Below are 17,818 nucleotides of genomic sequence, written 5' to 3' on the forward strand. Positions count from 1 at the left end.
ACATTTTTATGGTGCTGGTATATGGTATAATTAAAGTAGAAGAAAAAATATAGCACGGAAAAAGTGCTCTCTTAGGTGACGTTCGAATTTATTATAATTGTCGGTAAAGCATAGCAAGGTGAAGACAGTTAAAATATTCATGGTCTTAAACTAGGGGTTAATGATTTATTCTCTTGACGGGAGCAAAAAGGGAAGAATTTTCATTGGGTCTTTGCACCTCCCTTTTGAGAGGGGATTATTTTTGGGATTGAAACTTAGTGATCCCAAACAATGTCAACTTTTTGTTTACTTTTATTTCTGTCAAACAACTAGATCACAAACTTATGATGGCTTCACATGTGCCAGAAAATCAGAGACTGATGTCTCAATCTTTTAGAAATCAACTGGTCTGATCTTCATTTCAGCTCTTTTAGCGGAATAGTGGTATCCTTTCCAAGCGTACCAGTTGACTCCATCTGCATATGAAGAGTGATTGCCATGGTGATAACGACCGTTTAGGTTTGACTGGTGACACCTCTTATACCACCAAGCACCTTCATACACCACTGCACAGTTACTCGAATACTGATCATTATCCTTGTCCTTGGTAGTAAAGGCAGCACCACGGTGGTAAGATAACGAATCACCAGCAGTTCCTGAAAACATTGAAAGTATATATTGTAAAGGTACATGTAATAACGGATAACCAATCAATCTCCTTCTCGCGGCTCTCATTAGGAGGTATTTTCTAAACAGAATCGCTTGATTCTAGAAATTTCCTATTCAAATGATAAGTTCCTTTTTAAGAGGTTGAACGAAGTCGGAACAAAATGGAATGCGATAGTGGTTGTAAGGTTTGAAGAATCCGGGAGATTATATGAGTGTTGTTCTTTTAACTGTTCTACCAGTACTAAGAAATCGTTATGTATAATAGACCACAAATGAAGATACACAGCTTTAATCTACACCTATATTTCGGCCGCACAAAACGGCCTTTTTCAGGGTGATTAGAAACCGATACACAAGAACGTTAACTACTCGCTACTTAAGCTGCTAAATGTACGCCTATTTCAATTACTTGCAAATCAGCCTGCACCTTTTTGGCTAGATATTTTAATGCCAGAACAGAAAGTGTAGCAGTCCAAGGGCGGATTTAGGGGTGAGCCCAGTGCCCCCCCCCCCCCCCCCTCTTTTGCCCAGGCTTTTTTTTTTTTTTGTAAACGTGTGTCGGATGGTACTTCGAGCTTTGTTACTTAAATATATTTTCTTTAATAAGCATTGTTAATACGAAAATATATCGAACGTCGTTCGAATCAACGGCCCTTATAAATTATTGTAGCTTCAAACCGACAAACTGAAAGATGTTACGGGCGTCGCATTTTATTCCGTAAAAAGATGAAGGAGGCTGGAGACGAATGACTGTTCTACAGTGTGTCATACATACAGTTGGAAATTGATTTTATCAAACCGAATAACCACCGTGAAAGATTTGGAAAGTTGTACCAGTAAAGCTAGGTTTTTTAGGTATGATACCTTAAAAATGGCCAAATTTTCGATGACTTTCACAATTTTTTATAGTGGCTTTAAAGTTGTATTATTAAGTTGAGATCAACGCCACAATGAAACTTTTTGGGAAAAATTTGTATTTTTGTGATGATTTGCTGTTTTCTAAGGCCACATGGCTGGTTGCTAGGGTCAACGGGTCTTGTTTAGAGCTGAAAAACGACCTCCAAAAGCTTGTTTCCGTCCGGAAAGAAGGCCATTCGTGACAAAGGACTCTTCCTGTTGCATATACGAATATATTTATGGTTGGATGATTGAGCGAGCCTGCAGGCATGATGAATTTTGATAATTTTCTTTACGCTGCGAAAATCCTAGCCGTTGGATCTGCAAAATTCACATGTTTCTCGGCTTTCTTTCCTGTTTAATAACTATCCATGCCTAAGTTTCGCTCAGCCAGGCGTCCTAAAAGAAGGTTTTTGGGAAATCAGTATATGAAACGAGCGAAAGAGAATCTGAAACAATGACATGAGGCCCTGACAGGGTAAATTCCGACAAGCGACATGGCCCAATAAGTAGCGACAGCACATAAAATGAAATTCCGACAAAAGACATCCTTTCCCAGCAAAATTCCGACAGTGACGTCAAGGCCGAGAATGAGCCGATTAAACCCCGACACGAGTGATTTTAAAATTCAGACAAGCGACTCGGGCCCCCCCTCCTTTCCCTGGCAGGGCCTCTGACATCGGTGTCACGAAACAGGGGCACCCAACGGGAATACAGTTTAAAACCACTTAAACATAGCATTGTTAAACGTATTTTAGTATTTAAACGGTAGATATAGGCATATTTTTATCCCCTAAAAGTTTTTGATCTGTTCGGATTTCCAAGCTGAAAGTCTAGTGATCCAAAAATTATAGGGATCAAAACTTACCTTTTCGAAAATTTCAGCCAGAAAAAAGACTCCCGAAAATTCTAGGTGACCTTTTTAGGATAAAAATCCGTTCACAAGATCTACGTACACTGTACTGACTGCATAATGGCGACTTCAGTTTCGGGCTGTCAGATAACTTTTTCCAAAGGAAGGGATGTGCTTCAAGTCTCAGACACGTTTGCGAAAACTGCGGCTGGAAACATGACTTTTTTTACATCCAAAAAGCGAAACCTTAAGCAATGAGGTGAACAGACGTCTAGTGTATTCCATGTGGTCTATAGGAAAAGGTTACAGTAGAGCTAAAAAATTCTGCACTTTGATGAATATGCCTGCACCCCAACAGCAAGGGCATATCAGAAAAATGTAGGAACGGTGGAAAACATATGAAAATTATTGCCAAGAACGTCAACATGTCCAGTGCTGAAAAAGAGATCAGGGATGCCCAGGGAGCCAATGAAAATGATATTGTAAACTGTGGTATTTCCAGTGATGGTACCTGGCGAAAACAGGGTACACTTCCCTGAATGATTGTGTCATTGTCGTGTCAATTATTCTGTAATGGAAATGTTAGAATTTGGGTTGTTTGATGCCATCAGCCACTTCAACATTGGAGTTAGAATTGTTTTGCTCTTGCTTAAGAGGATTAAAAATCAACCTGGGGAAATGCACTGAGCAAGGGTGCAGATGCCTTCGCTTGGATCGCATTCGTAGCGCAGAGTACAAAAACAAAAGGAAAAAGAGGAGAAAGGTCCTAAGGGAACTAAAAAAGTAAAAGAAAAGCAAGAACCAGTAACCAGAGGGTGTTTTCTATGCTGCTGGTGCATTTTGACAAACTTTCTTTGCTCAAAGGATGACGAGAGACTTGCGGACCAATTAACTTATTTTGAAAGGCCTTTTTTCTCGCAAAATGAATTTTGATGAAAATGCGAGTACCTCAACATGTCTAGTTCAAAACGCATTTAAGATAATTTCATGGAATTTTCTGTACACAATTATGAATAATGCTTCTGTGCAATGAAACTAAAAGAAATATAAAGCCAAGAAACCCAACCTTGGGAAGACACATTTGAGTCAAATTATAGTTATTGCTGTTGGTTTGAAAACTGAAAAATGAGGGGTTTTAGGGCATGGTCATGTTGCTATGACAACAAATGATGCCAAAAATATTGCCAAAATAACTTTTCTCACTGAGTGTTTTCTGTTAAAACTCTAATAAAAATAATTGAAGCAATGCAAAGATTTTTTGACTTTTAACTGAGGTATTATACCACCTTGATTAATTAATTAATTAATTAGTCAATTAATTAATTAAAGAAATAGAGAAAGGAAAGCAGCGGTTTTCAAAGGAACGATCCCATTGACACTCGTAAACCAGGTGAGTAGTAACTGTAGGTTACATTTTATTGCCTTCCTGATCATAAGAAAATTTCTACGCGATTTACAATATACGCAATTTTCGATCTATTTAGCCACATTTTATCTCCGCAGATGGCCGCACTGCGCGACAGAATCCAGGTTATTCGGTTCTGCAAACCGCCTACTTGAGTTTTAGTCAAAAAGCAAAATGAACGAAGAAAATATTAAGCAATCAATGTAGCGGCTGCAACTGTACATGTATCTTAACTCAGCGAGTAACAAACTTAGAGATTTAGTCTTTGCTTTAAGTAGAAATTTACTTTAACTACACGTCCATTGAAGTGATCTATTTAACTTTACAGAAATTTCTTCGGCCCCCTCTTTCTGGAATTTCTGGATCCGTCCCTGAGCAAAGTAAATTTCCTTGAATAAATTTCCTTGAATAAAGCCTGGATTTTTCTGAGTAGTTGCTTTCAAAACTGTGATGATCTTGCTCCCTTCAATTATTTTACACAAGCGCATGCAACAATGAACTAACCAAAAAATTAAAGAGAAGAGTGTCAATTAGCATAGAAAAACACTGCTCTGGCTGTCTCTCTTTTATGATATGGAACCGGTATTGCTATGTATATCGTAGAATCTTGATTGTGATACACGTTTGGAAAATTACATACCCGAGTAAGTTCCAAGGCTCAACTGGTAGTTGGTCTTCTCGCTACTCACTGCAAACATGTCATAGGCAGCATAGGCAGTTTTGCATTCTGTGTCTTCCAACTCAACTCGAAGCGTATTGGTCACCAATTTGGTCAGACGATAGATCTTGTCCAATCCCAGCCAATACTCGCCACGTAGGTTACCAAAGCCTATTTCGTAGTCAGACCAGCCGCGGTAAAAGTCAACTGATCCGTCCAGTCTCTTTTGGAACACCGTCCATCCCCCACCAGCTGTTGTCTGGTCACAAAACACATCAAAGGCCCCTGAACCATCAGGATCAATTGTATAAACACCACTGTTCCTTTCACCCGATTTGTACAGCTCAGCACAGTTCCTCCCAACTGTTTGAACAATTAACAAGGAATTGAAAATTCTATTAAAACTGTAAGAAAAAGAAATATATTTCCACCAACGTGTTCTAACCCCTCTCACGTGTTCTAACACCTACTCGACTAACCCGTTTTCGGCTCATTTTCTACAACACGTTCAATCAATCTTTTATTGATTGAACGTGTTGTAGAAAATGGGCCGAAAACGGGCAAGACAAATGGTTGTTTACGTGTCAGGTAACTTAACTTACGAGTGGGAGCCGAAAAGTTTTCTCACTGTCCTTCTCTTGCTCATTGTTGCGATTTCCTCCACTCACCTGACTTTCTGCAATTACGAATTTCTTCGGCTCGGGAACTCAAAGTTCTCGGCGGCTAAGGCCGGGCGACTAAGTAACTCATCTTTAATTTGACGGTTTTTTCGCGCATTAACGTTTGCTTGAGTGCAACTGATAAAGCACATTTTTGAGGGACAGTTGATTCTCCATCACGCCAAGCTTACCCATACCTTCAAGAGTACACATGTTGTTAGCGCCTTTCAGTGTGTCGATATTACTTTGTATTTGAATGAGTTGCTTCTTCATTTGTTTCAGCATAGCTTCGATCTTTTCAGTCGATGATCCAGCGTAAAGTAAATTTTGTTACAATGCTGAGTAGCTGTCTTTAGATTGGCAGCAGTATTTCCCGACAAAGCAACGGGTTGGTTGACGATTGAACAACGCATAGAGCACCAACTCAAAACAAAATACAGTGGTAAAAAAAAGACATTTCGACAACTGATCGAGGTTCCACCCACAACGAACTTAATTCTTCCTGCTAAAACCAGGAACACCGGAACATCACGGAACACCCAAAATAATAAAGAACAACAAAAAATAAATTATTAAAAATATAATTAAAAAGGGCGTTGGTTTTCTGCTGACCAGAACGTAGTTACAGATCGCCGTCTTGATAGTGCCTCCCAACATGGAGAGCGTTGAGTGAATTACAATCAAGTCATTTACAAATGCAATCCGGCTGTGATTAACTCAATCCTTGGTGATTTTTTTGTCTGTCAGGTAACAACTCAGACGAGGAGCTTTCTCAAAGCGTAGTAGTAGTAGTAGTAAGTAGTAAACTCGTTTATTGAAAAACATCATACATTGCAGTCGTAGGACTGAATTACGTACAATATAAAAAGCGTGCAAGTTTCCTATGACAGATTGCCAAGCTTTAAGCGTGGAGAAATGAAAGCGCCAATACCCGTGTTAAAGTACTCGGATATCACTTATCCCGAAAATTAGCGTTTTTTTAAAACGCGTTTTTCACTTTAATTGTACGTCTCATTCGTAACTTTTGGAGAAAGCTGTTCAATAAGCTTATCAAAAGATCACTTTTATTTATAGATTCTGCAAGGCAGAAGTGATCGAAATTAGTAATGTCGATGATGGAACGGTGAGGGCCAATTTGTTTTACTTCAACTTTAGTGTAACACAAGTAAATAAAAAAGAGAAAAAAATTATGTATGCGAGTAAAACGTTTGTAAATTAAACCAAAAACTTACACGCTCTGAGAAAGCTTCTCGTCTGAGTCGTTACCTGACAGAGAAAAAAGTCAACAGGGATTGAGGTGATCACAGCCGAATTGCATTTGTAAATGACTTGATTGTAATTCACTCAACGACGTTCTGGTGAGCAGAAAACCAAAGCCCTTTTTAAATTGTATTAAAATAATTTATTTTTTGTTGGTCTTTATTATTTTGGGTGTTCTGTGTTGTTCCGGTGTTCCTGGTTTTAGCACATGCCACAACCCCCACATCCGCAAATTTTCGGACGCTCGGAAAATTTTGTAAAATTCTCATCTTGTTCGTAGGCCTTCGTGATTTCGGCTGTGGTTTGTTTATGTTCTAAACCAATCACATAGCAAGTTTCAGCTCCGAAGTGTAAATATAGCATCCGTATCGCTTTTCCGGAACCTCATTCCCAGGGTCTTCTCGGCTTTCAACATGGCGGCGGGTCGAGAGAAGACCCTGCACACCGTGAACTAAAAAGACCGCTGATTTGTGCATTTTGTCGCATGAACTCTGATTGGTTTAAATGTCGAAAGAAACATGGCGGCTTGTGAGGAGAGCGGAAGAAGAACAGAATTCGGGTTTAATTATTTGCAAAATTGCAGCTGTCCCGTAAGAAGCAGCCACAGATTAACAAGCATAACAGTACAAAATAAGGCTTCGCAAAACTACAGAATACAGGGCCACTTTTGTAGAGGGTTGGCTGCAGTGGCTCCGCGGCTCCACAGTCAAATTGAAGAAGAGGCATATTTCGCCCAAAGTAAGGGAATCCACGATAGTCTTGGATTCTGGATTCCATACTGTAGATTCCGGATTCCGGATTCCCAAAAGGGCTGGTTCCATTTTTTTTTCTGTTTTAATCCTTTCCTTTGCATTTCGTTTTCGTGTTCGAATCGTGCTATATTGAAAGCGGCATAACAAGCTGGTTTTCTTTTTCTATTTACAAATTACGGGATTGAATGTATTACATTTCTTTCAGAGTTTATGATATAATAATATGTGATTACTTCTTTTCGTACCTGAGAAAATGTAAAATCCAATGATCATATATTTGGCGTCTTTGAGGTAGGGATTTCTTTCCCAATTTCAGGGCTCCCCGAGGTTCGATCATTCCTAAATGTTCACGTATATATATTTGATTGCTGCGTAATATAGCATCGGAATAAGCCGGTACAGTCATTACCAGCGAAAATCGAGCTGTAATTTGCAAGAAAGCAGCCTTCAAAGTTCGTGTCAGGTGTCATAGTTTTACACAGCATTGCTACCTATAGTGTAGGTTATTGCTCTATAAATTCAAGCCCAAAATGTTATTCAGTTTATCGTTACACCGAAGATGACGGAGGTCCGTCGAAACATGTTTGCAAATTCTTTCGGAACATCAAAACAGCATTTGAATTGAAACAAGAGGCCACATTCGGCCTATCCCCTGGCCGATTCCTATGTTTATACGTTCTTTTTAAGAAATGCTAATTTTTTTAAAAAATGTAAAAGGTTGGTTTTAAGTAAATAAGTAAGAACTTCAAGTCAACGAAACCCTAATGAAACAAGTTCGTAGATGTAAATATTATAGAAATTAAAGAGGATTAAAGGAAAAAGAACTTGCAATACCTTGAAGGTAAAAGTTCATAATAAATTATGTATTCAAATTTTATTTTGACAGCCTCACAAATGTTTGTTAACATTGGAATACTGACACTACAGAAGAAACAGGAAGTCATTTTTGCGAGCAAATGTATATTATAGGTCGAACATTTACTAATATATTTTATACAATTATCCTGGAAATGTATATGGGGGAAGGTTGAATCACAGATCATCACCCCTGTATTTTTGGCATGAAGATTCACTTTCACCTTTACTCCACAAATGGTGACATATTTTGGTAAATAATTGATTGTAAGATGCCTGGTTATACGTAAGTCATGGTAGAACTTAGTCCCAATGTTCACAATAGCAGCTAATGTATTAGAATCCCAGTAACTGCAGGCTTGTTGATGGAGTAACCCAATGAATATAGTGCCAGTGCAAAACACTGCTTACAAGGACAAAGGTGTTGTTTCCAGCAATATCAAGATTAATTTTAGCAATTTTTACTCCTGTTACCTCAAATATATCACTGGTCTGATACAAACTTTGAATATAATTCTTATAGATGGTACTTCTAAAAGGACAGATGTCCCTTGAGGGTGACTGTTAACACACATCTATACCATGAAAATCAAATTATTTTGAAAGTACCATAATTTATTACAATAGATTCCAGCAACAATGCATCCTACTGCTAAAACGAATGAGGTATAGTTTTGATCCATAAGCGATTCAAAAACTCCAAACAAAGACATACAGTAAGGGTATCCCTCAATTGCACTATTACTATGAACATTTCCAGTGTAGCTCTCACTGTAAGAAACCTGGTAGGTAGTATCAAACACACTTAACATTATTGTTAACTCTGCCAACATTAAAAAAGACCTACCAGCTGACTGCGACAACCTTATAATTGATTACCAACATCCGTGATTTGTATTACATCATTAGGACAGTTTATCCCCACATTGTTGTGGTAAATTAAAGAACTCAACTCTTCACAACACGCTGTTGTCCAACACTTTGACCAAATACTGTAACGTTGCCTTGGCTGTAAGGTGCTCTTACAGTTTTAATGGGGTCCACAATGCGACCAGGGTTCTCCTCTACATTGAAACTTTTAGTTTAACCTTACAATAATTAACTCTATGGTTATGACTCCTGAAAAGTGACGAAGGCAAACACATATAAACAAAGAATAATTTTTAACTTTCTGCATCTCTTTAAAACTTCTTCGATGCCATTTCGATTTAAATTTAACATAGCGATGAATTTTAGATGATACTGGTGTATTTTTTCCGATGATTTCAAAAGAGACAAACGCTTTCAGCCTCCGATTCTAATCTTCGACAGCCGCTTAAGCTTTTTTACTGGTATTCCACTTGGTTCACAATCCCGTCTGGACACGGCGTTAGAATAAATTGTTATTGTTGGCGTAAACAAACATCTCATAACAAGACCTGATTAACTTTATTGGTGCCGTTTAATGATTTTGTACACCTGAAGGTATCCGTTTCACTTCTGGGAGCTATGCTTGTTAAAAAGGGACAAAACATTAAGATGTGCTATTTACACAATAAGAATGACATACATATATCAAGTGCTTATACATGTACATCAAAACTGTTATACATACATCAAGACTGTTTTACATACATCAAAATTCGCCATATACATATCAAAGCTCATATTTACATGTTAAATTAAAACGATGCTACACTTACATCAAGATTATCTGATATATTTACATCAAGATTCTTTAGCAATATGTACATCAAGTTTCCAGAGAAATATACATCATGATTCGTGATACTTTCCATCGAGTTTTAAACACATCAAAATGCGTGATAACATACACAGTATGACTTCTAACGTCCGTGTCTTATTGATCTACATCATTCGTGATATCTGTATGCATCAAGATTTGTGATATATACATGGAGATTCGTGCAATTTTTACACGAAGACGAGAATACCGCTGGATTTAAAGAGCGAGGGGTGGGCAGCCCTAAAGGCCCGAATCCGGAATCAGGAAACCGGAATCAGGAAACCGGAATTATCCACAAATCGCGAGAAATACAACAACTTGCCCACTCCTTGTACGCTCTGCTATAATTCCCACACTCAAGTATTTAACTCTGAGGAAATGTAAACTGTAAAAAGGATCTGACCTTGTTATTCTGGATATAAAGACGTGAACATGGTGATGGCATGGCAGTCCACATTACAATAAAGGGAACTTAAAACTTGTTTAATTCATTTTCTTTGCTTTTTCACCTGCCTTGGTACGAAAATGCCTCTTTTAAAGGAACAAGGCGCCAGGGAGGATGTGTTGCGTAAGTGATGGAGCGACGAAGCTGTCGATTATAGGTTGAGAAAGACTGAACATACAGTGAATATGAAAGATTTACATTGTTTGTCGAAGAAAAGTTCTTTCGAGACGTCCCACTGGCATTGAATAGGCCAGGAAACAATCAAGTCTTGAAGATTCTGCCGAAAGGCAGATGAATATTGCGCTTCAAGGTCGACAACTGATGATATGTTCGGCTTGAGTTAGAAGGTTTTTCCACCTTGTTTTCGCAGTTTGAACATACCTTGGACTTCCGAATAATGTAATTTCATGACACCCAAAATGCCCAAAAAGTAGAACGAAACAATGCAATAACAACTTAAAACTGTTGAAAACATAAAAGAAATGCAGCAAAAGGAAAGAGAAGCATGGATGGACACAAATCATCAGACAAGATTGAAACGGATTACATTTGGGTAATCCTGAAAAAAAAACGGCCCGACGTTTTTAAAACAAAATTGCAGCGTAGACACTGATTTAAAAGTTTTTAAAAAGTAAAATGTTTCGATCACTTCGGTGACCTTCATCAGTTACATATATATGCAAATATGACTAACGATGGTAAAATAGGCAAGTAGATGACACATATGCATAACGCGTGTGCCAAAAAATGTTCTAAAAATTCTTGAGATTGAGGTACACACGTGGAAACTCAACTTGCTCGTTGATTGAGTTCTCTTCCTTATTAGAATACCACGCTTCCCAAAACAACCGCTGGTTCCATTGGGGTACAGATGTAAAGAATTGACACGTTTTCAAAATAAAAGCTGTGGCCAGTTTTTTGGGAACGTTGCTAGTTGAGGGTTTTTGTCAAAACACGCGGCGCCTTTAGAATGTTCTTTAGTTCTGGTCATTAAGGCGCGTGACGTTTGGCCGATGTACGGCACTACAGCGCAATCGTTGCATTCGATCTTGTAAACAGTGTTCCTTGTGTCCTCTTTCTTTTGTTGATCTTTCGGTCTTCTGAAAAAAGAGCCGACGATGCGGACGGGTTTGTGCGCCACTTTGATGTTGTGTTGGTTTAGCACTCTTGTAATTTTCTCAGAGGCGCCTTTAGCGTAAGGAAGTACGACCAAATTACGCGTGACTGCCTGGTCCCCTGTCTTTCGCGTGGTTTACGGGATTTACAACTGTCAATGAACCGTACCGGATAGCCATTGACTTTAAGCGCTGCGGTTACACGCTGAACTTCGGCGCTCTTTTCTTCGTCTATTGACGGAATAGAGGTGGCTCGATCTAACAAAGTCCGTGCAACGGCGCGTTTGTGTTGAATATGATGATGCGAGTCGAAATCTAGGTATTTGTCTGTATTTGTGGGCTTACGGTATACAGTAACAACGATCGAACCATCGGTCCGTGTAGTGGTTTTTGTGTCCAGAAAAGAGATAGCGCCTTCTTGCTCAACCTCGCAGGTGAATTGGACGTGTGGGTCAATCGAATTCAGGTGGGCATGGAACTCTTCCATGAATTACTTATGGATACAGGCTTGGCCATCGTCGACGTACTGGTACCACCATTTAGGTGGGTGAGGGGCGGTTACGAGTGCCCTCTCTTCGATGTGCTCCATAACTAAATTCTCTAGAATGACACTCATGGTAGCCTGCGAACGCAGACGTATTTCCTGCGGTCGTTTCTTTCGTGGGAGAGAAATGACCGCCGGAAATACGTTTGCGTTCGCAGGCTACACTCATGGGAGAGCCCATAGGGCACCCGAAAACTTGTTGGTAATGGGTGCCTTGGAAAGTTGAGTAGACGTTATTAAGCACGAACTCCAATAGTTGCATTACCTTGTCAGAAGACAAGTTTGTTCTTGCACAGAGTGTAGAATCCTCATGAAGTCGTTCACTTGTTATTCTCAAAGCCAAGTGGGTGGGCCGAATGCAGGTAAACAGTGATACGACATCGAAAGACACGAAAATCTCGTCCGGTTCTAGAGTTTGTTCCCGTATTCTTACGGCGAAAACTCTAATGTTTTTAACAGAATACCTGTTATTCTGGAGGGGTGAGGTGACCGCCACGAGATGTTTGAAAAGCTCATATGTTGAAGAGCCAATAGAGCTAGTTATGGGTCTGAGCGGGACATCAGGCTTGTGGATTTTTGGTAAGCCGTAGAAAGACGCTAGTGTGCAATCTGTACTACGTAAACGGTAGTACTGTTTGTTGTGAAGATGCTCCTCGTCGGAACTATGCATGCTCAGTTGTACAAGTACGGATCTCCTGGAGCAGTTTGTTAAGCTCTTTCTCTGTGCTAGCCGTTGGATTTCTGTGTCCATCCGTTATTCTTTTATAGGTGTTCTCGTCTTGTAAATGTTAATTGCATGATCTTATCAGAATAATCACTGGTATTCATCACTACCACACACCGGCCCTTTTCCGCTGGGATCTTCAGCGACGCTTTCTAAAGCTTTCTCCTGTGCTGTCGTGATGTTACAACGTTTAGGAGGACTAACGCCAACCGTTTGCGATCGATGTTACAGAGACGCGTAAGAGTATCTTTCTCTGTGCCAGGGAGGTATCCAATCGATCAATCGAACACCGATCTATCGATCACCAAAGTGATCCAAACGTTTTACTTTTTAAAAACTTTTTAAATCAGTGTCAACGCTGCAATTTTGTTTTAAAATCGTCTCGAAAGAACTTTTCTTCGATAAAAAATGTAAATTTTTCATATTCACTGTATGTTCAGTCTTTCTCAACCTATAATCGACAAAAATAATTGTTTGGAATAATAAAGAGATTCGAATAGACAATAAGCCAGTGTACTATAAAAATTATTTTAAATCGGGAATTATTTACATACACGATCTTCTTTTTAACTTAAATACAATGGACTCCTATAACTATTTTTCAAACAAAATTGTCAAAAACAATTTTCTGCAATGGGCGGGCCTTCGTCATTCTGTGCCTTCTCATTTAAAAGAAATCAGCCTAGATAGATTAACCATATCCCCATCACTTATAATTGGAAATAAAATTTTCGATATTAAAGACAAAAAATCAAAAGATTATTATTTGCTTCTGGTCTCAAGAAAAGCTCAACCTCCTAATATTATCCGTAAATTGAAGAGTGATTTTAATTTCACAAGCCAACAATTTAAAGAAATCTTTTCGTTACCACATTTGGTTGCACTTGAGTCATATGTTAAGGCTTTCCAATACAAAGTAATTAATTCTATTCTTTACACTAACAGCAAACTATGCAAAATTGGATTTAGAATTAATGATGCATGTACTTTTTGTAATGATGAACCTGAGAATTTATATCACCTTTTCTATGAATGCCCTCACTCCAAAACGTTCTGGACTAATTTCGAATCGTACTGGTACCTTCTATCGAATCAGCCAATCCATCATTCTGTGCAAAACAATGCCCTTTATCAAATTTATTAAACTATTTCATATTAATTGGAAAATTATTTTTGTGGGACTGCAGAAGAAGCCAAACACTTCCTAAAATTCAAGGACTGCAATCGAAACTAAAGATTAAATATGAAACTGAAAAAAAGATCAACAAAAACAACTTCTTTGAAAAGAAATGGGTACTCACTCCAATATAATTAATTAAGTTATTTATTTATTTATTTATTTATTTTTAATATGCATGTATCTTTTATTTTGTTGCTCATTGTTTTTAATGTAAGAATATAAATATAATTAGCATCTGAAATCGTATTATTTTGTAAGCAGTGTATAAATTGGTATTGCAAGTTTAAAAAGTAATCATATTGTTTTTGTAGAGTAAGTATTGCAATTGTATTATTGTAAGTAGCACCTGTAATTGTAAGTAGTGCGTACGCAATTCAATTGTTAAATAGTTTTGATGGTAGTATAATGGATTTCAGTAGTTGTTAATTGTGTAATTTTTGTAAGTTGTGTAAGTAGATGTACCAGTGTTGTAAGTAGTGTGAATCATAATAAAAAGTTATCGATCAAAAAAAAAAAAAAAAAAAAAAAAAAAAAAACCTATAATCGACAGCTTCGTCGCTCCATCACTTACGCAACACATCCTCCCTGGCGCCTTGTTCCTTTAAAAGAGGCATTTTTGTACCAAGGCAGGTGAAAAAGCAAAGAAAATGAATTAAACAAGTTTTAAGTTCCCTTTATTGTAATGTGGACTGCCTTAGCTTGATGATGCCATCACCATGTTCACGTCTTTATATCCAGAATAACAAGGTCAGATCCTTCTTACAGTTTACATTCCCTCAGAGTTAAATACTTGAGTGTGGGAATTATAGCAGAGCGTACAAGGAGTGGGCAAGTTGTTGTAGTTCTCGCGATTTGTGGATAATTCCGGTTTCCTGATTCCGGTTTATTGATTCCGGATTCCGGCCTTTAGAGCTGCCCACCCCTCGCTCTTTAAATCCAGCGGTATTCTCGTCCTCATGTAAAAAGTGCACGAATCTCGATGTATAATATGCATATATTTCACGAATGATATAGATCAATAAGACACGGACGTTAGAAGTCATACTGTGTATGTGCATCTTGATGTGTTTAAAACTCGATGGAAAGTATCACGAATCATGATGTATATTTCTCTGGAAACTTGATGTACATATTGCTAAGAATCTTGATGTAAATATATCAGGTAAGTGTAGCATCGTTCAACATGTAAATATGAGCTTTGGTATGTATATGGCGAATTTTGATGTATGTAAAACAGTCTTGATGTATGTATAACAGTTTTGATGTACATGTATAAGCACTTGATACATGTATGTCATTCGTATTGTGTAAATAGCACATCTTAACTTTTTGTCCCTTTTTAACAAGCATAGGGAGCGAAATAAAATCTTCAAATGAATTAGAGACCGTTTCTGAACATCGTACATGTATACAGTACACTTATATCCTGCTTGTACAATGACACCACTGCAAAGTACAATCTTTAACGTTTCCCTACGCCAAATTTCAAAACAAGTAATTACAAGAAACACAAAAATTATCATAAGGCGGATTCTGGTACATACTTCTTTTGCTTTCCCACGGAACTCACGTGGTTAGATTTTCAATATGGCGTCAGAACAAGATAATGTTCGTTCTTGCGTCGATCAACATTATTTTTCTCAGTTGCAGTAGTTCACACTTTTGCATGGTTATAGGTTTCCGTAATACTTCTGATATTTTTCACTTTCGAAACTTTTTCATCACATTCGCATTTTGCGTTCACAGATAATCTCAACTCATGATCACCAGTGACATACTTTGGAACTTTGCGTGCAACTTGACCATATTTTCGATTCACTGACCGATTCGTTCCTGTACCGCTCAATATTTTTAGAGTGCATTCACTCCGAACACCTTCTTCGACGTTGCAACAGCTCTTCCCGTATACGTCACGTTCTTAGAGCCCACGATTCTGTTGGTCAGCAGGCTTTGCCGATTTGTGGTGGAAACGAGCGGTGGAAACGAAAACTGGCTGAAAACTCAACTCTGGCCGCCGTGCCTTCGGCCAGAGTAACAAAACCGCCAATCGCTAATCACTTCCAGACTATCACGAAGTAAAGCTCGGTTTCTTAACATGTATTTGGACATTGTATTACGTTCTCTCTCTATTTTTTATTGGGCTCATTGTCAAGGCGCAAAAAACTAAATTCGGTTACCGCTCGTTTGTAAAACTTTCATTTCTAGAGACACAGTGCAGTCAAAGCTGTATAGAGGTGAACTTGTTTGTTCTTCATTTCAAAATCTGATTAAGGTGATTCCTTAGTAATAGAAGTTGTCGTAAGATTTTCTTTAAACTTTTCTCGATTGTTCCCTACATTATGGTGACTCGAAATGTGCAATTAAAAAAGCACGTCACCAAGCTCGTTTGCGAGATATAACTTGGTCAAGTTAGTCATTTAATCATTGCGACTTGATCTATCAAGGACAAGTTTGTTCCATCGGTTCACGCTTTGTTTTTGCAGGAACAGGAAGCACAGCTTTGACGTAATTGAGCTGTGAAAATTGATGGTACAACCTCTTAGCCATACCTGAATACGAACTTGGCCTACGCGGTGTTATGCGCAGAACAGGATTCGCAGTGCAATACTAGGGAATTACCTTAACGGCTATACCGATCTTAGATCGGTCTAATTCCCAAAAGCGACCTCAATGTGAACGAGGCCTTATCAGGAGTACAACTGGAGAACCAGAAAATATGAAAAGTCCGTCTGATCCTTGAGTTTGAGATGACTGAGAAATCGAGAGAGACTCCGCGCCTTTCTCACGCGTTGGCGCTTTTTAGCGTTGTACAACTAGGCTTATACAGCGCCCATGTATACAGATCTATACGATATTTTCGCCACGGCCGACTTAGAAAACTTGCATATTGCGTTCAATTAAGATTATTGAGAAAAAAATTCAATCACTTGTCTGTCGATGTTTGCCGCCACGTTCAGTACAGTCCATAGACTTGCTTTTCCGACTTGCTACAAGTCGACCTATAGTACAAGTGGTTCTTATACACCAGTGAAAGAAAATTCCCCCCCCCCCCCCCAAACCAGGGCCATAGCGGGGAATTGGAATTTGTCGTCTGTGAAACAGAGCCCCCCCTCCGGGGAAGTATTTTTGGTCCAATGTTCCTGCCCTCGGGAACCTGTGAGAACAAAGAACGCCATATTAAAAGGTAAAAGGACCAAATTTAATGCTCTTTACAAATCACCATTCTTTCAACTGCAAATTTTGTTAAACAGTACTCTTATTGCACATTGTGAACCGAAGAAACAAGGTACTGTATGCAAAATTACCATGCGGCTTAAAAAAGAAACCGCTGATCCATAAGAGTACGGGCAATTTTTTGCGAGAGGGTGCGGTGAATTATTTGCCCAAAAATGTCGTAATTTACCAAAATTTTTTACGAAACAGTCGAAAAGAAACGAGGGTCATACAATGCACTAACATAGGCCTACATATCAAGTAAAAATATTCGTACATATTAATCTATCATACGAGTTCATAAAGCAAGTTAAAAGAAAGAGGCCTCATGCCGTTTTTCCTTTGACACGTATAAGTCTATCAGTCAGCTAAAAATTGGTATAAAGTTTCACAGCACAGCATTACAAGTACCTTTCTCTGTCAGTCTTTTCTTTTGTTTGTTTTGTTTTCCCATGACGTCTTTTCGAGTAGTAGACGAAAAAATCCGACAAAGAACAAATTTCTCAAAGCTATGTGGCGACGCGTCACGCGTATGCCGGGGATGAATGAAAAAGACACACACCGCGTCATTGCTCGTGATTACTTAGTGACAGCTGATTGTATACGGTTCTGACCGTTGCAGGCTAATTTATCAAAACCATGAATCGACATGAAAGTGTTCTCAGCGAAACCAATAGGTCGAACCAGGGCCAAATTATAGACCACTTTCATAAATGGCGTCCTCTTTTACATTCTTTTGTATTTATGTTAATTAGACCTACTGGCCTCATTTCGAAACAAACATTCTTTTGACCTTTCTGGTGTTAGTTCGTCTTAGTTTTAGTTAGCTACCAAAATTAGATTATCAAATTTCAAATTTCAAGTTCTTTTACCGTCTCAGCAAC

At 38.5% G+C, this 17,818-nt stretch overlaps 1 protein-coding gene across 1 annotated transcript in view; it reads right to left on the minus strand.

Moving 5' to 3' along the window:
• Positions 1–273: 273 nt before the first annotated feature.
• Positions 274–17,818, minus strand: part of LOC138003500 (microfibril-associated glycoprotein 4-like) — a 50,172-nt gene continuing 32,627 nt past the window's right edge. Inside the window, exons 5-6 of the mRNA XM_068849603.1 lie at positions 4,444–4,824; positions 274–635 (exon numbers count right to left, since the gene is read on the minus strand). Of these exons, the coding sequence (XP_068705704.1) occupies positions 373–635; positions 4,444–4,824 (644 nt within the window). The 3' untranslated portion in view covers positions 274–372. The remainder of the gene's footprint in view (positions 636–4,443; positions 4,825–17,818) is intronic.

The sequence above is a fragment of the Montipora foliosa genome, chromosome 5, assembly GCF_036669935.1.
Source record: "Montipora foliosa isolate CH-2021 chromosome 5, ASM3666993v2, whole genome shotgun sequence".
In the NCBI taxonomy this organism is placed as follows: domain Eukaryota; kingdom Metazoa; phylum Cnidaria; class Anthozoa; order Scleractinia; family Acroporidae; genus Montipora; species Montipora foliosa.